The 25,828-nt window shown below is 42.8% G+C and overlaps 1 protein-coding gene across 2 annotated transcripts; it reads left to right on the top strand.

Moving 5' to 3' along the window:
* The first annotated feature begins 58 nt into the window (after window positions 1-58).
* Window positions 59-24,675, top strand: ACSM2B (acyl-CoA synthetase medium chain family member 2B). Of its 2 annotated transcripts, none has more exons than XM_004750269.3 (14): window positions 59-170; window positions 1,838-2,022; window positions 6,757-6,967; window positions 9,661-9,868; window positions 11,131-11,274; window positions 13,050-13,206; window positions 15,370-15,449; window positions 15,665-15,788; window positions 16,974-17,054; window positions 18,172-18,273; window positions 19,161-19,288; window positions 19,410-19,509; window positions 20,552-20,671; window positions 24,334-24,675. In XM_004750269.3, exons 2-14 carry the CDS (start codon window positions 1,846-1,848, stop codon window positions 24,436-24,438), a joined length of 1,737 nt encoding a protein of 578 aa, XP_004750326.1. In that variant the 5' UTR covers window positions 59-170; window positions 1,838-1,845; the 3' UTR covers window positions 24,439-24,675. The 2 variants fall into 2 exon arrangements, with proteins under 2 accessions (XP_004750326.1, XP_044928048.1); XM_045072113.1 differs by lacking the exon at window positions 59-170 and adding an exon at window positions 436-527.
* The last annotated feature ends 1,153 nt before the right edge of the window (window positions 24,676-25,828 follow it).

The following is a 25,828-nucleotide window of genomic DNA, read 5'->3' as shown; positions in this document are numbered from 1 at the left end:
CTGTCCATAGTTAATGATTAGCTCTGGTCTCCATGAAGGCCCAGGGATTCCTGGAGCTATCTTCCTGGTCAGCTCATTCTTATCAAAGGTGGTAGGGATTCAGGAGCTGTCTGCTCAGGTGGAGGGCGGACCAAGAGACCCCCAGAGAAACTTCCCAAAGGACTTGGCAGGTGAGCACTATTGTCAGGAATGCTGGCTGATGAGTCACTAGCTGATCTCTAGAAGTCAGGGCTGTGGAGGAGAGTGAAAATCTCCAGGAAAAGCAGTCTGCTGCAATCCTAGGAACCTTTACAGGGCCTGGTCTTAGTGACGAGGCAGCATGGAGCAAAGGAAAAGTGTCTATAGCACAGCAAAGGGAGGGACTGAGGTGGCTGGGAGGAGGGCAGTCAGAGGGGGTAGGAGTTGGATGGCCATCAGGAAGGAGGCCTATCTGAGGAGGTAAGGCCAGAAGGATGAGCAAGAGCCAGCCATGGAAAGAGAGAGCGACCAGAAGGTACAAAGGCAGTAATATTGCTGCTTAGAAGCTGGTAAGGATATTTTCACTTGTTCGTGTGGAAAATAGGAGAGAAGACACAAGTGTTCATTGACTTTGAGTATTCTGGCTGCTGGTGTCTAGAAAAGGGGATGGGAATCCAGCCACTGGCAGGACTTCTAGCTAGGTTCATTGACTCAAAGGTCCTAGAGTTAAATTCTGCCACCCCCATCAAGGTGAACATGTTGGAACTCAGAGACCAGCCTACACAGCCTTGGAACTATGTTCCCTGGAGCCAACACATAGATGAAAGCAATAATTACAATAATTAAATTTTCTTTTTGTTGTCTTGTTTTTTTAACAGTTATAATTTCTAATGCGATTCTAGGTGTAGGCCCCATGTGCTATATGCATAGTATTCAAGATACCTCAGTTAATTAAAAGTTTGGATGCTATTAGTTTAGATAGTCACCTGAAAGACTAATGTATAATACAGACTTGTTTATTTATGATTGTTAATAAGTAGGGTAAATAACAGATCCCTTATATTATTAGTAAAGTGCTTTATTGTTTTGAGGTATACCTGTAATGAATGTTTCACCCCTCAAATTAAATTTTTCTTTGCTTGAAAAATTATATCTCAGTCAAGATTCAGCTGAAGGAAGTAGATGTCATTTGTATTAGTCAGCATATACTATAGTAACAATTATAACATATGTCTCAGGAGCTTATTATATCCACACATTTTTTTTCTCATGAGTCTGTGTGTTGGTTGTGGCTGTTAGGGCTTAGCTCACCACTACATGTGCTACCATCCGGGGACCCAGGCTGAAGGCATAGCACCTATCTGTGATACATTACTCTCATAATAACAGAAATGCAAGAGTTCCTGACCAACTACACAATCTCATCTGCTCACACCTCATTGACAAAAGCATATCCCATGAACAAGCCAAAGTCAATAAGAGGTGAATACACTCTTTTCCCCAGAATGCACTGGGCAAGTCACATGAAAATGAATGGGGACACACAATCCTATGATAGGGAGGAGGCAGTTGTTGGAAAAAATAATTTAATCTACCACACCACGGTATTTTAAACACAAAAGTATTTATTGCATGAAATTAGATGTTTATAGGACTGTCATGAAGGGCTGGAGAGCTAAGATTTAGACTGGGTGTTGTGCTTTTGGAGAATGGCACACCAGAAGGAAACAGTACTGAATGCTGAGTGCCAATTCACACATAACCACCACAAATTCCTTTCTGGAAGAACCCTATAAGGTTGTGATGAATCTCCTTAAGCAGCTGACCTAGAGCTGTCTATAACAGAAAGACTCACTACTGTAAATTCTTTATTTTACAGATCTGACCATGCACTGGCTGTGGAAGCTCCAGCAGGTTTGCATCCGATGGGGGACCCAGATGTCTAGTCGCACTGTCCACCTTCATACCAAGCAACTGACATCCCTGCAGTGGGGTCACCAGGAGGCCCCTGAGAAGTTTAACTTTGCTAGTGATGTGATAGATCACTGGGCTGGCATGGAAAAGGTAATGGGGTGGAAAGGGGGCACAAAGTTGAACAAAGTTCATTAATTCATCAACCCATTCTGTAAATATTCATTGAGCACTATGATGAGCTATAAAGATGTCTGTCTTCCATGAAGACAGCATGGGTAGGAGCAAGACAGCATGGGCTTGGCAGAAAGGGGCACTCTGGGGCTGGTGCCAGGTGGATCAACTTCGAACACTTCCCCACCCCCGCCCTAGCGCTGACACACAGTTTGCCTATATGTACATGCTGTCTTGTGACCTCTTAGGGTAAAATAAGAAGGGAGCTGTGGTCATAGAGTAAGTAGATTGGAGTTGAGTAAGAGAAAATCAGCAGTGACCAAGGATGAGTTAGTCTTCTCAGAAAATTATGTGTCCTTGTCATCACGGGTGTGTAAGCAGGGTGGCCACTAGGCAGGAATTGTTCAAAAGGGCTCTACCATGAGATAACAGAGAAAGAAGGCAATGTGGAAATTTCCCTCCCTGACCTTCTAGAATTCCATCCCATTCAGTGCACCATTCTAGAACATGGACGATGTATTCCTGGCTAATATAGAGGAAGAGGTAGAACATGATGCTCAAAGGGAGTCGTACCATGATGTTGGCAGCACCATAATACAACCTTGATGTGCAGATCACAAATGCTGGGCCTCTAGGTGAAGATGGTCCATGGTGCAGACACTCTTAAAAAATAATAATAATAGGGGTATCCGGGTGGCTCAGTCAGTTAAGTGTTTGCCTTTGGCTCAAGTCATGATCCCAGGGTCCTGTATCAGGCTCCCTGCTCAGTGGGGAGCCTGCTTCTCCCTCTGCCCCTCCTACCACTCATGTGGTAGGAACTCTCTCTCTCAAAGAAATAAGTAAAATCTTAATAATAATAATAATGTCAACATTTTATAAAACAAGTTTTTCAGATAAAAATTTAATCTAAATTAATTTTGGCTTTTCTTTAAAAGTTATATACCTCCTTAGAATAATGAGAAAGGTCTTTACTACCATGACTCAGAATCCTGACTCCATAAAAGAAATAATTTAATAAATTAGCTACATAAACATCAAAAACCCACTACATTGACAAATAATGCCATAAACAAAATAAACTAGTGACAAGTGATCAAAGATATCCAACTCCTGTGATAGCATAAGAGTTAATATTCCCAACATAAAAGAGCTCCTTGAAATCAAGAATAAAGAGACACAACCAGGGGTGCCTGGGTGGCTCAGTGGGTTAAAGCCTCTGCCTTCGGCTCAGGTGATGATCCCAGAGTCCTGGGATCGAGCCCCTCATCAGGCTCTCTGCTCCACGGAGAGCCTGCTTCCCCCTCTCTTTGCCTCTCTGCCTACTTGTGATCTCTGTCTGTTAAATAAATAAAAAAAATATTAAAAAAAAAGATATACAACCAAATACAAGTGGGCCAGGTATATGAATGGACAGTTTATAGAAAAGGGAGCTCAGGAGCTCCTGGCTGGTTCAGTCAGTAGAGCATGTGACTCTTGATCTTGGGGTTGTGAGCTTAAGCCCCATATTGGGCATAGAGATTACTTTAAAAATAAAATGCTTAAAAAAAGCCAAGTGAGCACAAACGGCCCTTTAATATAAGAAAAAATGTTCAACCCCACTCATAATAAGAGTAATGTAAGCTAAAACTTCATTGAAATAATATTTTTATCTACCAGTTTAGCTAAATATAGGAATTTGACAACATACCCTGTTGATAGAACTATGAGGAAAATGGCACTTTTACACATTACTGGTCAAAGTACAAAATGATACAACTCTTGGGAATTTTTAAATACCTAACACAATTACTATTAAATTTTCTCTGACTTTTTAGTACTGCTTTCAGACTATGATATGGAACCCCTGAGGATACCTGAGGCTCTTTCAGGGTAATCTGTGAAATCAAAACTATCTCAGAACAAAACCAAGACAAATTGGAATCCTTGTGTATCACCAGTAGGTATGTAAAATTGTACAGCTTCTGTGAAAAATAGTATGGCAGCTCCTCAAAAAAAATTTCAAATAGAATTTCAAAATTTCAAATAGAATTACTATATAATCTATATAATTCACTCTTAGGTATATATCCCCAAGAATCAAAAGCAGGGTCTTGCTTAGGCAACTCAGTGACTCCATCAAACATAATAACTTTTGTATTATAGGAGTACCAGAAAAAGAAGAGAAAAGGGGGCAGAAAATTTATTTAACAAAATAAAAGCTAAAAAATTCCCTAATCTGGAGAGGGAAGCAAATCCAAGAGCATAGAGAATTCCCATCAAAATCAACAATAGTGGTCCAACACTAAGGCATATTATAATTAAATCTGCAAAATAAAAATGGTAAAGAAAAAAATCCTAAAAGCAGCGAGACAAAAGAAGCCCTAACTTAAAGGGGAAAACCCATAGGGCTAGCTGCAGATTTCTCAACAGAAACTTGGCAAACCAGGAGAGAGTGGCTTGATAAATTCAATGTGCAATGGACAAATCAGCAGTCAAGAATACTCTGTCCAGCAAGGCTGTTATTCAGAATAGAAGGAGAGTTAAAAAAATCTCCCAGCCAAATGAAAACTAAAGGAGCTCATGACCACTAAACCGGCTATGCAAGAAATATTAAAGAGTACTCTGAGTGCAAAAGAAAAACCAAAAGTGATAAAGACAAGAAAGGAACAGATAAAATTGCCAGAAGCAACAACAAAACAAGAAAATGGCATCAAATTCATATCTATCAATAATTGCTCTGAATGTAAATGGACTAAATGCTCCAAACAAAAGACATAGGGTGTCAAAATGGATTAAAAAAAAATACCCATCTGTATGTTGCCTACAAGAGATTCATTTTAACCCTAAAGACACCAGCAGACCAAAAGTGAGGGGGTGGAGAACAATTTGTCATGCTAATGGATGTCAAAAGAAAGCTGAAGTAGCCTTATATCAGACAAACAAGATTTTAAACCAGACTGTAATAAAAGATAAAAAGGACACTATATCATAATAAAGGGATCTATCCAACAAGTTCTAACAATTGTGTTTATGCTCCCAACATGGAAGGACCCAAATATATAAAACAATTAATAACAAACATAAAGAAACTCAGTGATAATAATACAATACTGGTAGGGAACTTAAGACTGCACTTACAGCAATGGACAGGTCATCTATGCAGAAATTCAATAAGCAAACAATGGCTTTGAATGTCACACTGGACCAGATGGACTTAACAGATATATTGAGAGCATTTCATCCTAAAGCAGCAGAAAACACATTCTTCTCTAGTGCACATGGGACATTCTCCAGAAGAGATCACATACTAGTCACAAATCAGCCCTCAACAAGTACAAAAAGATTGAGATCATGCCATGCATATTTTCTGACAGCAACACGATGAAACTTGAAGTCAACCACAAGAAAAAATTTGGAAATATCACAAGTACATGAAGGTTAAAGAACATCCTACTAAACAATGGAAGGGTCAACCAGGAAATCAAAGAAGAAGTTAAAAAATACTGGGCATCTGGGTGGCTCAGTCAGTTAACCATCTGACTTCGGCTCAAGTCAAGATCTCAGGGTCCTGGGATCAAGCCCCACATCTGGCTCCCTGCCCAGTTTCTCCCTCCTCCTCCTTATGCTCTCTCTCTCTCTCTCTGTCTCTCTCAAATAAATAAATAAAATCTTTTAAGAAACATTAAAAAAGGAAATTAAAAAATAAATGGAAATAAATGAAAATGAAAAGCAGGATCTTGAAGAGATATTTGTACACCCATGTTCATAGCAGGATTATTCACAATAGCCAAAAAGGTAGGATCAGTGGATGAATAGATAAATAGAATGTCGCACAGCCATATAATGGAATATATTGTTCAGCCTTTTAAAAAATGAAATTTTTGTCATATGCTGTAATAAGGATGAATCTTGAAGATACTATGTTACGTGAAATAGGCCAGTCACAGAAGGACACATGTTGTGTGTTTCCATTTATAAGAGGTTCCTAGAGCAGTCAAATTCATACAGACAGAAAGTAGAATGCTGGTTTCCAGGGGCTGGGAGGGTGGTGAACTGGGGAGATCTTATATACTGAAGACAGAGTTTCTGTCTAGAAAGATGGGAAAATTGTGGCAATGGATGATGGTGTTGATTGCACAGGAATGTGAATGCACTTAATATCACTGAACTGTATGCTTAAAAATGCTTAACATGGTAAATTTTATGGTATGTATATTTGACCATAATAAAAAATAAATACATAGAGAGGGGAAAACAAATAAATAAATCTAACATAACATTTGCCCTTTTCACTGTCACGTTCTGACAAGTATGTAGTGGTCTTTTGCAGAGGCTACATGGCAGGTGGTACTGCAGGAAGGTAATGGAATCCAACTATATGCTATTAAGGAAGGTGTTAAAGAAATTTGCAAAAATGTAAAACGAAGCCACTCTTTTGTTTGTTTTAGAAAGTATACTTACCTCTTTATTAAAACATCATATTTGTGGTAATGTATAATGGTTTGTTTCTGTTATTTGTAAAAGCACACATTTGTAAAATTTCTCAGTTTTAATTTCTAATGTAGTAAGTAGGGATAGATAGAGCCCATGTAAATAAAAGGTCTTTGGAGTGTGGAGGGGATCCTGAGATCAGCAAGTCTACTAAGCACTGATGTGACAATTGCAAGGCAGGATTTATTCTACACGCATGTGTGCACCAACCCACCCTAATCAGCAGGCCTTCTCTTTCTTCAGGCTGGCAAGCGACCTCCAGGCCCAGCCCTCTGGTGGGTGAACGGTGATGGGGATGAAGTAGTGTGGAACTTCAGCCAACTGAGGGAACTCAGCCAGCAGGCAGCCAATGTCCTTTCGGGGGCATGCAGCCTGCAGCCTGGGGACCGTGTGGCGGTGGTGCTGCCCCGCGTGCCTGAGTGGTGGCTGGTGACTCTGGGCTGCATGCGAGCAGGTTGGTAATGAACCTCCTGGTAGTGGTCTTTTGCAGAGGTCACCATCTCCCTTATGAAGCCGTTGGTAGTGAAATTCTACCACCCCTCCCAAAAGATGTCCCCTCTCCATAGCATGCTGTCTTTCCTCATATGTTAATGCCACCCTTTGTTCGATTTTCTAAGTGAATTGTGTACCAAGCAGTGTGCTAAAGGTTGCTAATATAGAGTAGACAAAACGCATACTCAAATGTATAAACTCATGGTTTATACATTCATGGGGCTTAAAGATCTTTGGAGGGAGATTGCCTTTAAACTATTAGTTGCATGCATAATTATTGAATCACAATTTTGATAAATGGCATGAGAATTTAATAAGAACGTATTGAAAGAAAAAAAGTTGGCAAACGATGACCTATAGACCAAATCTGGTGTGCAGCTTGTTTTTGTAAATAAAGTTTCATTAGAACACAGCCATATACCCTGTTTACACACTGGCTGTAGCTGCATTTGCACTACTATGGCAGACTTGAGTAGCTGGGATAGAGAGCATCTGGCCCACAAGGCCTAAAATATCTACTATTTGGGCCTTTGCAGAAAAATTTTGCCAATCCCTGTGATAAAAGGAGACCTGAACTGACTAATCTGAGGGGGTCCCAGTGGAATGGTATTTGGGCTGAGATCTGAAGGGTAAGTGGGATTCAGCCAGGAGAAGATGCAGAGAGGAATGCCCTAAGCAGAGAGAACAGCACAGAGAAAATGGAAGCTTGCAAATTATGAGAAAACCTGAAAAGATATCTGAGTGTTTAGAGGCAACAGGGAGAAAGTGACAAGTGAGCCTGGAACAATGGGCAGGCCCCTGAGGTCCATGGTGAGGGTTCTGAATCCTTATCCAGTGAGGAATGGAAAAGCATGGATGGATTGAGTGACATGATCATACTCTGTTTGTAAAAGGTCACCCTGGGTGGTGCATAAAGATGGGATGGGGGAGGGCTAGAGTAGGAGTGGGAAACCCAGAGAGGAAACAAGGAATGATGCTGGCTTCAACCTTGGATGGGGTGGTAGAGATGTGGTAGAGAGTGGGTAGATTTAAGAGACAATTAGGAGGACTCTCAGAACACCATTTTTTGATGAGTGACCTATGATAGAGAAAGAGAGCCATGGAGAGATGGAGAAGTCATAGAAATTCTGGCATCTGGGTAGATGCTTCGAGCTTTCACCAAAGTGAAGACCACAGGGAGAAGCAGGTATGGGGCTGTCAGGGTAAGATGGCAGGTTCAATTCGGTAACTGTTGAGTTAGGGGTACCCATGTGATGTTCAAGAAGGGATGAGAAGTTTCAGTTACAATATAGATAGGTCTTGGGGATGTAATGTACAGCATGGGAACTATAGTTAACAATACTCTATTGTGTATTTGAAAGCAGCGAAGAATAGGTCTTGAAAGCTGTTATTATCAGAAAAATATTTGTAATTATGTGTGGTGATTGATGTTAACTAAGCATGGTGATCATTTCATAATATATTCATATATCAAATTATGTGTATGACTAAACCTAGTACAGTGTTATGTGTCTATTATATCTCAATCAAAAATATGTATGGAGAAAAGAAGGGATGGAAAGTGAGCTGTTGCATTGAAGGGCACAATGTCTGAGATGGGGATAGAAATTCAAGAATCATCAGCCTTTAGATTCGAGAGATGAGAAATGGAAAGGTATGAGAAAGCCAGAGAAACACCTGCACAACCTATCTTCATTCCCACCCTACGCTTCCTGGGCTCCCTCACATGCAACAGGTATTCCCATCAGTGAGGTGGAAGATGGAAGTATGGTCAAATAATCAAAGGAAATGTAGGGACAATTGTAGGAACTTGAGGCCCCATGAAGAGAGTGAATAGGCCACACAAGGAAGATGACACTTTGAGATATTACAGTCTGAAAGGAAGGAGAACTTAGCGAGGGACATGTGTCTCTTCTTCTGTGGACCTGACTCGACATGGCCATCGTGTTGGAGACATACTTGGGATGGTTAACAGGTCTGCAGTGTGGATCCTGAAGTGTTAAGAGTGGGAATAAAGTAAGCCAGGGGTACAAGCTATTCATGAGGAGGAACATGTGAAATAAGCTTTGTAAATGGTGAAATATAAGTCTAGTTTTTCTCCAGAAGAATAAACAAAATCACATGGATGTTATCAAGAGAGAAGACAAAAACAAAGAAAGCTAAGAGCACTCTTGGCCAAGATAATTCTGTGTTCCAGGCTCGGGAGAAGTAACCAGGGCTGAGAGCTAGACCCGTGTTATAGGATGGAGAAATTCCAAGAGCCTTTACTTAGTTCAGTTACTGTGCTCACTTTGCCAGCACAATACTTAGTTTAATTACTGTATGAAAGTCTTGGGCTACAGGAAGCTCCTGTAGGGCATTGTATGTGGATGGGGAGCAGGAGCAAGGGAGTTAGCCTGTCCATGGCATGACATCAGGCAACTCGTTTTCTCTCCTTAGTCCTGGTAGACTCCTTACTGTTCTAACACACCCAGGAAATCCGTGTTGAAATCACTCTCTGATCTTTGGTGCCTTAATATTGATATTCCCCATTGGTCATCCCTTCCTCAACCCCTCTACCCCCATATGCTCCCCACTGGTTGTTTATATCAGTCTTCTTTAGGAAAGAAGATAACCCTCCCACCCAGTTCTCTCTAAGACATTTGGCTTCTCTAGGCCTTGTCTTCATGCCCGGGACTATCCAAATGAAAGCAAAGGACATCCTCTACAGGCTGCAGGAGTCTAAAGCTAGGGCCATCGTGGCTGGGGATGAAGTGTCCCAGATAGTGGACACCGTGGCCTCTGAGTGCCCTTCTCTGAAAATGAAGCTACTGGTATCTGAGAAAAGCCGGGACGGGTGGCTTGACTTTAAGACTCTACTACGGTGAGTAGCTACATGTCTCAGCCTGTGTTTTGACCAAAAGTGGAAACTGAGCAAAGCACTTATGTGCAGGTGCTTTGTTTGGGAGCTCCAGGGAGCAGAGTGTGGGCCTGGGGAATGTGAAGCAAGGATGAAAGAAAAGCTATTTAAGAGTTTGTTATCGAGTCACTACATGGCATAAGTGGGCTTGATCTGCAGGGACCACACAGAATGCCTCTCAGGATTATTCACTGGAGGACTGCCAAGGTTTGAGCCATCAGCACCTGAGCCCCATTGGTGGAGGGTTGTATGGGGGGTGGGTATCATCGACCCCACACTTCCAGGCTGCACAAGCATGCATGCATGCAGAGTAGGCTCAGAGTCCCATGTTCTCGTGGCAACAGAGAAATCCTGGGGCACAAAGTGAATCGGCCATAGTCCACACCAGAAGCACCACGAAGTGGATTGAAATGCTCAGAGCTGTTTACTGAAAATCCGGCAGGAGTCAGAGGGGAGCCCAAAAGCATACGCAGTAAAATGCAGAGGAGGCTGATATACTGAGTATCCTCTTCTTACCCTTGGTATCTCTGGGCTAGGCTTCTGAAGCAGAGGACTGTATGAGTCCTTCCAAGAGTGTATGGCAAGCTTGACTGGAAGAATGCATTTCCCTGCCTCCATTAGAGACACAGACCTTAGAAACCCCAGGGGGAACAAAAGCTTTTCCTAATGTCATGATCTTTAAGATAACTGTCAGAGAAGTTGACTACATGCAACCATCTTTGAGAGACTTGAAATCAGGACATGAGAGGAGATAGGTGTTCAAGAGAGGAAAGTCAAGGAAATAGAGGAGGTTGTACTGTGAAAACTGATACTAAATGGGCACCTACTATTAACCTGGTATCATGCAAGGGCTTCCAACAACCATCAGGTTAACATGTATTGAGTTTTTGCAGGGCAAGTTGCTCATTATCTTTGTGTTACAGTTAATTTTCTCAGTAACTCTATGAGCCATCTCATATTATTGATGACATTTCACAGATACAGAAAGTGAAACTCAGAGAAGTTCAATATTCTGAAGTCACATAAAGTGCCAAATCTGAGTTGTTCTTGAACCCAAGTATGACTAACTCAGAATCCATTGATCTTAACCATTCGTAAGCACCCCTCCTGAAGTGAGTTGGCTGATTTGCCCTTGCCAGCATCAGGGAAGGTAGGAAGAGGTGAGTTGCTGGGACATCTAGTGTTCCAGTGAGATCTGAGAATGTGACAGTCTTTGTCTTTGTCAGAGAAGCATCTACCAATCATTGCTGTGTGGAGACTGGAAGCCAAGAAGCAGCTGCCATCTACTTCACCAGTGGGACTAGTGGTCTTCCGAAGATGGCGGAACACTCCCACGCCAGCCTGGGCATCAAGGCCAAGATGGATGCTAGGTAAGCGAAACCCTTTCTCTCCAGAGAACTACATGAACAGGGCATGAGACATTTCTGAGCTCAAATCCGGTTCTCTTTGGATGGGTTACCATCTGGTGCTTCTGAGAAAGACAGCTGGGAAGGGGGCAAGAGGGAGCATGGCTTAGCAAGTTGGATATCTAGTGACCTTTGGTGGGACATTTTTGTTTCAGGTAACTTGGGATCTCTAAACCTCTTCAGAGTTTTAAGCCATGTGTCTAATAGGATTAGCACAAGGTAGATATGCATTTTCCCCTTCCAGTCCAATCTATATTTTGTCCTTTGAAATGCTGGTTATTTGCACTGATGCTGTCTACTTTCCAAGAGGGCATTTTGAATACCAGCATCAAATTACTTTTAAAATCTGTTGAGATGGAAGCTGTAATTGGATTATAGTTTACTCCTGAACAATATAAGGGTTAGGGACACTGGCCCCTGGGTGGCTGAAACCCAGGTGTAACTTTTGATTACCCCAAAACTTAACTACTAATAACCTGTAATTGACCAGAAGCCTTACTGATAAGATAAACAATCAATTAACACCTATTTTATATGTTACATGCCTTATATATGGCATACTTTCGATAAAGTAAGCATGATAAAAGAGCATTTTATTAAGAAAGTCATAAGGTAGAGAAAATACAGATATAGTACTGTACTATATTGAAAAAATCTGCATATAAATGGGCCCATGCAGTTCAAACCATGTTGTTCAAGGATGAACTATAATGAAATGAACTGAAATTCAGAATTTCTGGATCTCAGATCCCATAATTCAGAATTTTCTTTAACTATATCACCCTCGCCAATGGAATTAAAAAATACAGTGCCAAAGTTGTCATGCAATAATAAGAGCTATTCAGGGTCTTTTTTCCCCCAGGATATCCTACTTATCATGTTAAAAGTCTAGTATTAGAACTGGAAAAATATTTTAATGCCAAAAAATCTGAAACACGTAAATGCCCCATCTATGTGTCTGCAGTACAGGAAAATTAAATTATTTAATAGAAGAGTTAAAGTAAAATGCAGTTTCTAAAAGATGGGGTGATAAATCACTTAAATGTAAGTAAGATACTAAATTTCCACCTCTCACCCCTTATAGGCTATGACCCAATTTCCCTACAGAGCTGAAAATATTAATCTTTTTCAGTAAGAGTCACAAGCTGTGATGATTCCCAGTCACAGGGAAGTTCTTCATGTCTAGCCTAAATCATTTTTTGTTCAAGACAGGGCTAATAACTTTTATTCTGGCCTGAAAAGAGAAAAGAGACACATTTCACCCTGTACAAGACCTTCAACTATGCTTAGGCAATTCATGATTCTTCAAGAAAAGAGAACCAAAGGTCTATCTGACCAAACTTGAACTTAGCAAGGCGACTTTTTAGGATATTCATTTAGATGTCTTTTGTTAGTAAACATTTTTTGGGTGGTTACCTCATGCCAAAATCTGTACTAAGTTCTGGGGATAGAATGAGAATGAGACTCAATTATCTGTAAGGCCATTGTCAGCTGGGGTTACACCTTCTGAATACTCACTCCTTCTTTAAATAGGACATGTGTTTAGAACAACTTTCTTTCTTCCTGCCTGCTTATACTTACATACAGTGCTACAACACACACACACACACACACACACACACACGCACACGCATGCACACTCACACCCCTCTATGCCTCTATACCTCCAACTCATGTTCCACCCACCCCAGCATGCTCTCATGTACTTGGATGTACATGTGTTTCTTCTTTATTCTCAGCAAATGGATGGGCCTGCAAGCCTCTGACATAATATGGACCATATCAGACACAGCTTGGATACTGAACATCTTGACTTCATTTCTGCAACCTTGGATAGCAGGAGCGTGCACATTTATCCATCTTTTGCCAAAGTTTGACCCAGAAGTCATTCTAAAGGTAAGACAGGATCCAGTTTGCACCAGAAGGTCAGAGATGGCCCAAGGTTTGCACACTCCAGTTTATTACAGTTTCTTTCAATTCAGCAAATACTTACTAACTCCTGCCACATGGATGGACAGTAATCGGTAAGCAAGATGGAAATGGTCCCTGCCCCCATGGAGCTCCTGGTCCAAGAAAGGAGAGACTTTTATACAGATAAAAGGGATATATTCAGGAGGCAGTTATCATAGGCCATCCGTTCAGTCAAAACATATTTAATGGGCTTTTGCTTCGGTGTTAGAGTATCAGATTTTTTTCCTGTGGAACTTAACGGGACAGCCATTAAATAAAATCTACATATTTCATGACCCTGGAGCAACAAAGCAATGGAAATGGGATTATTTTGCTTGCAAAGGCATGCCCTATGTTGGATCTCCAATATAGTTGGGAAGTTGGGCCACTGGTGTCCTGGGGCCTCCAGGTCTCTGAAGCAATTGATAGCCCACTCAGGCTTCTGTTTGGCTAGCAACAGAGACCCTGGGGGCAATCTGAGGCTTGGATGGCATACTTAAATGTCAAAAGGTCAGGCATGGTCTGGATTCTCTCAAGAGATTCTCTTCAAATGGTTCTGTCATTCTCTGTTTTAAACAAATGTAAACAGAGTAACCGCCTCTTTCCAAAAAGGATTTGAAATGGCTTTTGTTAACTGTCACAAATGGAAAACAGCAGCATGAAAACAGATGTGAAATTGTAAAGCATATTAGGAAAATATAGAGTGGAGATATCAGTGAGTTGAGTAGGTTGGGTTAAGGAGAGTAAGAAGTATAGCAAATAAGTAGCTCATTTCCTGTTGAGCTTCCTGTAAGGCAAAGCAATAAGGGAAATGAGAAATTTTTCATCATTTATATCAGTTCATCAGGAACACTCAGAGGAGGGACACCTGGGTGGCTCAGTCAGTTAAGCGTCTATGTTCAGCTCAGGTCTTGATCCCGGGGTCCTGGGATCGAGTCCCACATCCGGAGCATCAGGCTCCTTGATCACTGGGGACCCTGCTTCTCCTTCTGCCTAATGCTCACCCTGCTTGTGCTTGCACATGTGCTCTCTCTCTCTCTGACAAATAAATACAATCTTTTTTTAAAGCACAGTTTGAAGAAATAATTGCATGTTGTGCTAATGTTAATATTTTTTTCTAGACACTTTTGCCTGAATCTCTCTTCGTGATACATTATACACAAAGCAAAACGTGGGATGGAGGTAGTGTTGCAACACGTTGAAAGTAAGGGCCAGAAATGTTGGTTCTAGTCCCTGTTAGTTGGTATGACCTTGGACAAATTACTTAACTCTCTGACTCACAGTTTTCCTTCTTAAAATGTGGGTGATAATACACACTCCATGAGGTTATTATGAGAATTCAATGAGATGGCACAGGGGCAGGCAACTAATCAGTACTAGCTATTTTTAATAACACTTCTATGAATTGTTTATAGGCACTTCTGACTTTCCTCTTTTTTAAATATTTATTTATTTATTTATTTGAGAAAGAGAGCGCCTGTATGTGTGTGATTGGAGGAGAGGCAAAGGAAGAGGGAGAGAGAGAATCCTCAGTCAGACTCCACTGAGCCTGGAGCCCAACAAGGGGCTGAATCTGAGGACCTCAAGACCATGACCCAAGACAAAAGCAAGACTCAACCACTTAACTGACTGAGCCACCCAGTTGCCCCCGTATTTTTAACTTTTCACAGCACTTTTCTACCTGAGTTATGTCCCAAGAATGCTTCAGGAAAATAGGGCTGGAATTTATCTATTACCAAAGCGAGACCTGGAAGGTTAAATGACTTAACCAAGACCATACAACCGATTTGCAACAGTGACTTCCCTTGGGGACTGATGGTTTACATAATTCTAGAAGGGTGTTATTGGAGGAGCCAGAATTTGACAAATATTACAGGACCTGTAATCTAGTCCTTTCAGCCTGTAGTCCTGGACCTGTATCTCCGTAATGATAGGTGGTTATTTCTCTGTTATTTTTGGTTTGAGGATTTGGTCTGAAATAGACAGAATAAAGAAGGTAGGATTTAAATCCAGAGCCCAACTCCAGGCCCCATGCTTGCAGCCACGGTGCATGCTGGTAAATTCGGCATTTAGCCTAGTGGTTAATGTCAGCCGGCTCTCTCCCTCCAGGTGCTGTCCAGCTACCCCATCAACAACATGGTAGGAGCACCCATCGTTTACCGGATGTTGATACAACAGGATCTTTCTAGGTGATGGCACTTTGGGGGTTGGTATGAGCCTCTGGGTTTATCGGTCCATCCTTGTGTCTCCACCACATATATATATGCTCATCTCTCGGACCGTTAAGCATGGGTTGCCCTGTGAAGCCTACCTCATCATTAAAGTACCTGGAGTCCTCTTGCCTAGACAGAGTTTCATTCCAGGGAGGCTGAGGGGGAACATTTACCTACCTTCTCTCCTTCAGTTACAAGTTCCCACATCTACAGAACTGCTTCAGTGGTGGAGAATCCCTCCTTACAGACACTTTGGAGAACTGGAGGGCCCAGACGGGACTGGACATCCGAGAATTCTATGGCCAGACAGAAACGGTATCTGCTCCTAGGGGGAACCAGTGGGCTGGTGCACCTGATGGGCTTTGAAAGGCTTTCTGAGAGTAAAAATATGAGCCACCACTTATCAGGCACTTATTCAATAAATATTTATTGAGCACCTGCTATGGAATAGGTATTGACAATTGAACAGAAACAAGTTAGCCAAAGCTCTCCTGTCTCGGACATTACATTCCAGTGGGAGTGGGGAGCTGAGACAAATTAATAGATGTAGGACATGGTAGTCAGTGAGATGTTCTAGGGAGGAAAGTAAAACAGGTGAGATGGGGTGATGTGGGATGAGGGACTGGCATCTCCGATATGGTTGTCAGGAAAGTCCTCTGTAATGCGGTAGCATTTCAGCAGAGACCCAAATTTATCAAGTGCATCAGACTTAGCCCTAAGCTGCTCAGACAAAAGTGAGCTATGGGGAGAAGAACCCAGTAGGACCCCACCTTCCCTGCTGAGATGTCTTCTTAGAACTCTTGGGGCCCCTTGAGCACCAGGAGCATTTGCATTGCTCTGTACACTGCTGCTTTTAGTTTCCCCAGCAACCTTTCCAGTGCCTCTTACCTATGACTCTTAGTACCTCTGGTCCCCTCTCCACTATTTTATCTTACAGCCCTCTATGTCTAGCGGGCCCCCTGGCAGGATTCCTGGAGGGCTTATGGATGAGAGCGCTGTGATGTAGAAGAGCTTTGCAAGTGGGGATGAGGACAGTGGATGTGTTGCAAGGGCTTCTAGCCTTTCTGAAAAAGCCATGTTTCAGGAATGTTCCTTTAAACACCAGCATCTCTGTGGGATTCATTTTAGCATTCAAGCAGAGCTGGCTCTCTTATGGGAGGTAATTTAATCCCATATTGTTTTAAAGGACTTTTGTGGTCCATGGTCACTTATTAAAGTATAGCTCCCACTAAAGAGATTAAAATGTGGTTGTCAGTTCCTTTTCCCTGGGGAGGGGTCAGTCAGATTGCTTTCCAAAAAATTTAGCGCAACCCCGGGATGGGAATCCAGTAAAGGGAAGGCAGCCTGGAACAGGCGTGGAAGGGAGCGACTCAAGAAAAGGCAACTTCAGGACTGTTTTAGAATTTGCTCTGCTTAATCTTTTTTTTTTTTTTTTTTTAATTTTTCTGTGACCATATAACTCCTCCTAAGATTTGCCAATCTGTCTACCATCTTCTGCAGGGACTCACTTGCAGAGTTTCCAAGACCATGAAACTCAAACCTGGTTACCTGGGAACTGCTATTCCCCATTATGATGTGCAGGTTTGTTAGGGGCTCTAAGGAGGGAGGGAAATGTAGGGAATACACTAATTTTTCAGTAATTTATTTATTGCATTGTTCACTGAGGAAAAATTAAAGATATTTAAATAATATTTAAAAGGGAAGGATAAGGATGAAAAGAAGGAAGGGAGGGAGAGAGGAAAGACCAAAGAAAATTAATCATATTTTTATCATCCAGAGAAAACCACTTTGAATTGCCAGCAAATGAAGTAGCTAGCCATTTCTATAAATATATACATTTTTAAAAAATAAGGGTGAATCTTGACATATCATTTTGTAATTTACTTTTATCTTGAATAATTTGGGGTGACTATCTTTCCAAGTCAAATAATAACCTATCTACAATATGAATTTTAATGACTATATAGTAGTAGATTGGATGGTTCCACTACTGTTTATGCCTTTTGTTGGTCAATGGATGATTTCCAAAATTTTCTCTAGTAAAAACAACAAGCAAGATGTCTTAGCTAGAATTTTGCTCTTTTCCCTTATTATTTATTTGGGCTAAATTCCAATGTATAGAATTTGTGTCTATGGTTATGTGCATAGGTATATGTATCTGAAGTGTTAACTTTTACTCTATTCAATGTTACTTGTAATTGCCTGCTTCTCCCTCCCCCTGACTGTGATAATCATTTTTAAATACCTTCTTAAAAATACCTTCCTTCATTCTCATATAGTTCTGTGACATAAGCTATTATCATCCCTGTTAGACAAATGAAGGCACTGAAACATAGAGCTCAGTCAGCTCAAATCAACTAGTAAGGTAGCAGAGGCATACTTTGAGTTTTGATCTGTCTGATGTCCAAGTTCATGGCCCTCAAAGAAAATGGGAGGCTATTATATTTACTGAGCTCCTACAGCCAGAAGATTCTTCCCAAGCTCATCTGGTCCTGTCTCCATAAGGGGCTTTGCCTCAACCATCCCAGGCTTAGAAGTTGAGGTGTAAAATTCTTTGCTGCCCTTGGCTTCTTGTTCTTGTTTTTGGTCACCACTGGAGTAAGGGGGTCTTCCATCAGACCAGCTCAACTCTTCCACATTGCCACTCTAGCCACCTCCTGTTCTGCAGAATCTTCTTCCTATCTGCTTCCTCTTTCAGGTGTTGGACGACAAGGGCAAGATCTTGCCTCCTGGTACACAGGGAGACTTGGGCATCAGGGTAAAGCCCATCAGACCTATAGGCATCTTCTCTGGCTATGTGGTGAGGAACCCACTCCTCCCCTCTGTTCTCTGTGGGGATAGTGGAGACTCTGAGAGGGTTGGTGGGGGACAAAGTTATATACCTCCCAAGAGGTAAACCATGACAGGACTTGGAACAAAGAGTGTCCAGTGTCCAATAATGGGTACTTTGCAGAGAGAAAAAACTGGGTATTCACCCCTGTCATCCTTAACCTACCCCTAAGTTTCCTTTTGAAGAATTATCTTCCTCCCATTACCCTTTCTACTCCACTCCAAAACTGTTTCAGGCCAAAAAAGTTTATTGCCCCCAAACTACATACAGCAGTACTCTCCCAAGGGCAGCCCTGCCTCTCTCCAAATTTCTCCCCTAACAATGTCCTTTAGAGCCACGCTAGATATGACATTGAGATTTCACCAATAGTTGAGAGCATCCCTGTCTTCAGACCTTGGAACGTTAGAATTAGATGATCCTTAAGTCCAACCACTTTCCTGTATGGGTGAGGATGGATGGTGAAGTCAGAGATTCTAAGAGTCAGCCAAGAACACCACTATTTTAAAAATGGACAGGGAAGACCTCAAACACACACCTTCTTATACCAAAATGATAAAACAATCAAATAATAAATGCCATACTAATAGTTGCTGCCATTTATTGTGTGCTTACTACAAAGTAATGCCCTAGAGCAGAGGTGGATAAATGCATCAGTATTATCCCTCAGACTGGACCCTGGGGAGCAGGTCAGAGACACTGGGGACATTAATTGGAATAAAGGGGTAAGTTCCAGGTCCATCTGAGGCTGAGGTTGGCAGGCCCGGTCAAGATCATCACGTGTAGTTACTCGTGCCAGCCCTGGGGAAGAGGATTTCAGCTTTGCAGTTACAGTGACTATGACTTCCTGTGGTCGCTAGGACAATCCTGAGAAGACAGCAGCCAACATTCGAGGGGATTTTTGGATCCTTGGAGATCGGGCAATCAAGGATCAAGACGACTATTTCCAGTACCTGGGGCGGGGAGATGAAATCATTAACTCTAGCGGGTGAGCTTGGTTTCTGGGCTGGGAAGGGAAACCTGGATCTTTATTCTGGCTGGCTCTGAGCTTCTGGGCTGGCCTAGAGGCTGCGTGCCCAGCGTTCTCTGAAAGACAGGCTCTTCTACAGGTACCGGATTGGGCCCTCAGAGGTTGAGAATGCACTGATGGAGCATCCAGCTGTGGTTGAGACGGCTGTAGTCAGCAGCCCTGACCCTGTCCGAGGAGAGGTGACGTGGGAGCAGCAGACTGGAGTTGCAAGGGTGGGAGGTGGGGGTGTGCAGATTTTGGAAACAAGGACACAGTTCATTATAGTTAAGATCATGGAATCTGGAGGCTGGAGAGCCCTGCTGCTTACCAGCAGTGTGATCTTGGGCAAGAATTGAACAAATTAATGTTTGTAAAGTTCTTGCAAGAAGGCCTGGCACATAGCAAACACCATATGTGGTCTATTATTATGAGGCTACAGGGATTCCATTCTATTCTGCTGGTTGGCATTTGAATCAGAATTTGATTCCTGACCAGAACAGAGGAAGAATTAGAGCCAAAAGGTAGAGCCCCTGAGCCATGGGCTTTACAATGAGAACATAAGGAAGAAGAAAGACCCCTTTAATGCTATGATCATAGAAACAGGCCCAGATGGAGTCTAGTAGAACTTGGTATATGTATAGAGAAAGGTAAGGTACAAAGGTGTGGGTCAGTGTCCAAGTACATTTCAAGAGGGTACACATTGAATAAATTCCTATCTCTGGCAGGTGTTGGCCATATCAGCCACTGAAATCACAGAAGCCACTAGGGAAGGGAGACCCAAAGGGGATCTCCTACCAAAAATCCCTCTGTGCCAAGCACTGGGCCAAGGCTTGCTATATATGATTTCATTTAATTTCCCATGAATTAAGTATGATAATTGATCATCATTTTATAGATGTACAAATTGCAGTTTGGAGTGGTTAAAAAAATCATTTAGGTTTATGGCCCCCAGTCTTCATTTTTTGCTCTTGTCTTATAAGGAGTTTGTCTCTACCACTGATAGGAGGTGAGGGTGGTTTCAATTTACAGTCCTACCTGCCCATCCAGTAAGCCACTTGAGGGAGAGCTGGAAACTTAGCCATTGTTATCCCTACTTTCTCCCTTTCTCTCACCCAGGTATCTAGAGGCACATTTGAGGGTATATAAAGGGGGTGCTGTGTTGGAAACCTTAGCCCTGCTTCTGCATTATTCCAGGGGACAATACTCCAATGCCTTCTCTCTTGGCCCTCATCTTTGTTGCAGGTGGTAAAGGCATTTGTGGTCCTGGCCCCAGAGTTTCTGTCCCATGACTCTAACCAGCTCACCAAGGAGCTGCAGCAGCACGTGAAGTCAGTGACAGCCCCATACAAGTACCCAAGGAAGGTGAGGTCTCTGAGCTCCCTTGCTCCCCCAGCTTGAGGAAGGAGAGAGATATCTCTTCTTGTATTTCTCTTCTTCAGACTTTGGATGAGGCCTGTAATTCCAAAGTTATATGGGATTATGAACATCTAGAAGCTGTCTGGAGGCTTGAATATTTGCCTCAGCCTTTAGGTGGCTTTGAATTGAAAGTTGGATGCTCCCAACTTCCTCACCAAATTCCTACTCTCTGCACTGGGATCTCGCTATTTATCCAGGATTCTTTCGGTTGTCAGCAACAGAAAGGAAGGCACGTATTGCATGGAGCACTGGGTGTGGTGTATAAATAATGAATCTTGGAAACTGAAAAAATTAAATTAAATTAAAAAAAAAAAAAGAAATTAGGGGCGCCTGGGTGGCTCAGTGGGTTAAAGCCTCTGCCTTCAGCTCAGGTCATGATCTCAGGGTCCTGGGATCGAGCCCCACATCGGGCTCTCTGCTCGGTGGGAGCCTGCTTCCTCCCCTCTCTGCCTGCCTCTCTGCCTACTTGTGATCTCTGTCTGTCAAATAAATAAAATCTTGGGAAAAAAAAAGAAATTGAACACAATTTTTATTGCTCACACAACTGTCCAGGGGCAGGGACAGCTTTAGTTGTGACCGGTACCAGGCATTCAAATAATGTGGTCAGTGATAATTCTTTCACCTTTTGACCCTCTTTCTTTACAGAAAGTATTGACTTCATTTCTTAAAATGTTTCCCTTTTGTAATGGCCAACAGCAGGTCCAAACACAGGTCTTTAACAATTTAGCTAATCATAGTAATAAAAGAGCATTTATCCCCCAAAAGCACCAGTGAAAGTGTTCAGGTTGATTCTCAGTGAACTACTTTAGGTCAGGAGCCCATCATTAAATAATCCCTAGAACCAGGGTGATGGAACACTCTGGCCACTTCTGGGTCTTGTGATCACCTCTGAAGCAAGTGTAGGAAAGATGGAGCGAAGACTGCCCTGCCCCTATGATCTGGACTGAGGGAGAGGGGGGTGGCTTCCCACAGGAAAGTGGAAGTGCTCTTAGCAGAAAAGGCAAAAAGCATAGAGTCCACTCTACCTGTTGTCGCTCTGGGGCAGGGAACTAAGGCATGGAGGCTGACACTGAAGGGGGGAGCCAGTTTTTGGAAGTGGGTCCAAGATAGGAACTTGCCCCAGAGAAAAGGAAAAGGGTATATATTTTTGAGTCTTGGGTAGAGAAGAGAGCAACTATGTTAAGCCTAAAGCTACTGAGATGTTTATAGAAACCAGAAGTTCACTAATGCTTTGTCGGCACAGGCTGATTGTCATAGATGGATTTTCTGAGAAACAGACTCTGGGCAGGAGATAAACATACAAGCGGTTTATTAGTGAGTGCTTTGGAATCAACACCTGGGGAAAGAAAGAGAAGGGAAGGAGAGAGAAGGGAGCAGGACTCGGCAGAAGGTGAAGGTGCGCTCTGATGTAGCCTTACGGGGGGCCTCAGCCAACCCCATGGGGTTGTGATCTGCAGCTAGGACAACCTTTCAGAGTTGCCTGAGCTGTGGGCAAGGTTGGGAGGGTACTTTATAGCCCCATGTAGATCAGACCTGGATGCAGGCTGTGCTGGGATGGGGCTGTGGCCCGGGGAAGGGAATCTGTCCTTGGCTGCAGCAGTAGGGGCTGGGAGGGTTAAATCATTCTTGCAGGGATCTCTGAGCAGCCAGACTTTCAGCCACAAACTCACAGTGAGGCAGTCAGTATAGCAAAGTCTCTGGAATTAGACAGCTTCATTAAAAATTCGTCTCCATCACTTAATAATCTCTCTGTGCCTCAGTTTCCTTATCTGTGAAATGGGAATAATGGTGTTACCCCTTTCCAGGTTGTTAAGAAGAAGAGTTAATATTTGTAAGACTTAAAGTACTCAGAAGACTAGTGCATAATAAGCATTTTAAAAGGAAACTAGAGGGCACCTGGGTGGCTCAGAGGGTTAAGCCTCTGCCTTCGGCTCAGGTCATGATCCCAGGGTCCTGGGATCAAGTCCCACATCGGGCTCTCTGCTCATCGGGGAGCCTGCTCCCTCTTCTCTCTCTGCCTGCCTCTCTGCCTACTTGTGATCTCTGTCTGTCAAATAAATAAATATAATCTTTAAAAAAAAAAAGGAAACTAGAAATCAAATCAACCCCAAAATACAATGAATTTTGAATTGTAACTTAATATTTTGGAGTATCCAATGGATCCACAATATAACATTATATTATTCAATATCAATAGATGTGTCTCTTTTTAAATGTCTCTCCTCTAGGGGCTCCTGGGTGGCTCAGTGGGTTAGAGCCCCTGCCTTCGGCTCAGGTCATGATCTCAGGGTCCTGGTGATCGATCCCCCACACTGGGCTCTCTGCTCAGTGTGGGGCCTGCCTCCCCCCCACCCCCCGCCTGCCTCTGCCTACTTGTGATCTCTGTCTGTCGAATAAATAAATAAAAATCTTTTTTTTTTTTTTTAAGTCTCTCCTCTAGAATGCTTTGGGCAGCATTCTTTCTATCTCTTCCCTCCTTACTGAGACCAAACCCTTCTCAGATCTCCCCTGCTAGTTTCTCTTTACCCTCTATCCCTACCCTTACTCGCTGTCTACTCAGTTCTGCCTTGCAGTGTGAAGGATCCAGAGACCACTGGGAATTAAAGGGTGTAGCTGTGTTGAAATAAAATTTACAAAGACAGGAGAAGGGCTGGATTTTGCCCTCAGATTACAGTTTCCCAACCCCTGCTCCATCCCATTGTGATTTTTAACAAACCCCTTCCTCAACAAGTTCAGTCTTGCCTGTGGAAGACCCCCAGCATCACCTTTTAAGAAGATACCTTTTTCCATACTGGTGTCAGTATCCCAGTTTTTCTTATTTCTATCAAACCCATGGCCATCTGACTCCTAGATCAATGCCCTGGCAAGCTGGGCCTTGTAACAGGAAGTAAATTGTCTTCATTGTCCATATGTTAGGATTCAGGAATATTAGAGATGGAGTCCTCGACATCAAATATTTTTTTCCCCGCAGATAATGAAAAATGAAATTGGAGAGATTTTATGATTTTGCTAACTGGAAATGACTGAGCTGGAATTCAAAGTCAGGTTTCCTAACTCTTAAATATTTACTGTCTGTAGTCCAGGTTAATCACAGCCACTGTTTTTGAGTGTTTACCTATTTAGTGTTTACCCATCAAGAACTCAGTCTGCGTAATTTCATTTTATCTTCAAATAACCGAGCACAGTTGTTGCTGCCTCCAGTTTACCCAGTGCAGAAATTCTTAGAAAAGCCAAGTGACTTGTCCAAAGCCAGGCAGGCAGTAGAGGAGAGATGGCAGTCCAGGGAGTCTGATGTGAAAGCTCAGGTGACTGAGGACCGTGTCACGTTGTGTTTGCTGTGCTGCTTCTCCCCTGTCCTAGAGTACATCAGGCATCACTGACTAGAACTTTATGTCCCATTCCAGCCATCTCTTCTTGCCTTTGTCTCAGAGCACTTTCCAAAGCTTCTTATTGCCTAAGGGCTGCCCTTGGAGTGTTCCAGGCTCAGTCCTCACTCACCTGGAGCCTCCAGCCTTAACAGCTTTTTGTCACCCTATAGCAGTTCCTCTGAAAAACCCATCCCCACTGAGGTCACAGATGGCCCACTCTGGACTAACTTTTCCCAACAGGTAGAGTTTGTCTCAGACCTGCCCAAGACTGTCACAGGGAAAATCCAGCGGAAGATTCTTCGAGACAAGGAGTGGAAGACATCTAGGCAAGCTGGGCCCCAGTGAGACCTGTATGGGCATCACTTTGGGTGCTATACTTCTACTTACTTTCATTTCCCTTTGGGCCTTCTGCCTTCCTCTGCGGATATGAGATTCCTCATGACAATACAACAGATTTCTCTCTTTCCCTGGTTATTAGCATAAAATCTTGCCATATTAGATTTTGAAAGAAGAAAGTGAGGGAATGAAAGAGTGGAAAGGAGACAGGAGGAGAAAAGAGGAAAATCAGAGTAAAAATGAAACCGTGGGGGCGCCTGGGTGGCTCAGTGGATTAAGCCGCTGCCTTCGGCTCAGGTCATGATCTCAGGGTCCTGGGATCGAGCCCCGCATCGGGCTCTCTGCTCAGCCGGGAGCCTGCTTCCCCCTCTGTCTCTGCCTGCCTCTCTGCCTACTTGTGATTTCGCTCTCTGTCGAATAAAATAAATAAAATCTTAAAATCACAAATACTTCCCCCAGTATTCCTGAGCCTGAGCTGCTCTGTTTAAAAAAAAAAAAAAATGAAACAGTGAAAGCCATTCGGAAAGAAAAGGAGGGAGGCAGGAAGGTGGTGGGATGGAGGAATAGGGGAAAGAGAACCGGAGGAAGGGAGAGAAAGAGAAGAAGGAAAGGAGGGAGGGAGGAAATAAAAGCTCAATAAAAATCGTAAGAGTGACTGATGAAGAAAAATGATGGAAGCTGGGAGAAGGGAGAGCAACTAACGATTAGTCTCGCAGATAGAAAAACAGACAGTGGCAGAGTCCAGCAGAACCCTGCATCTTAGGAAGGAAATGAAGGGTCAAATCACTTCATCTCAACCCTGGACAAGGGTCCATACACACAGGCTCACGCACATGGATAGGACAGTGGAGCCCTCTCCAAGTCACCCCAAACCTCAGGACAGTCATGACCAGAGGAGGGAAATCTCCATTGATTGAGCACGTGCCATATACCAGACACTGTCCTAGGAATTTTATAAATACTATCATGTTTCACCTCTGTGTGGCATTTACAAACCTTGGAACATAGGTGTAAGAACAATATAGGCACCTCAAAGAAAGTGTCCCTTCCCCATGGCTCATGTTTGTGGTAGTATCTCCTCTTCCTATAATCAAGTAATAAAATTATTTTACAATCAAGACCATAGGGGTTGTCTTTGGAGAAAGTAAAGTGGGGGGGGGTGGCGGGGAGGGAAGGCATCGAACGATGAACCACAGACTCCATTCTTGGGGCCTCTGGGGGCATCGTTTCCAACCCAGGGATGGAAGATGAATCTTCCTAGCCGGTTCAAGTAAGCTGGAGAAGAAAGCAAAGAATCTGAGGGTCTAAGGCTCTTCTCTGTCAGAATACTTAATAATAATAGCAATAACAGTAATAAGAATATCAATCACTTATCAGGCTCTTGCCAAGTGTCAGATAC

This window comes from Mustela putorius, unplaced genomic scaffold, assembly GCF_011764305.1.
Source record: "Mustela putorius furo isolate JIRA1106 unplaced genomic scaffold, ASM1176430v1.1 tig00004007_pilon_pilon_pilon, whole genome shotgun sequence".
NCBI lineage: Eukaryota > Metazoa > Chordata > Mammalia > Carnivora > Mustelidae > Mustela > Mustela putorius.
The sequence above is the reverse complement of the archived record's forward strand: the minus strand, read 5'-3'. Positions and strand labels throughout refer to the sequence as shown.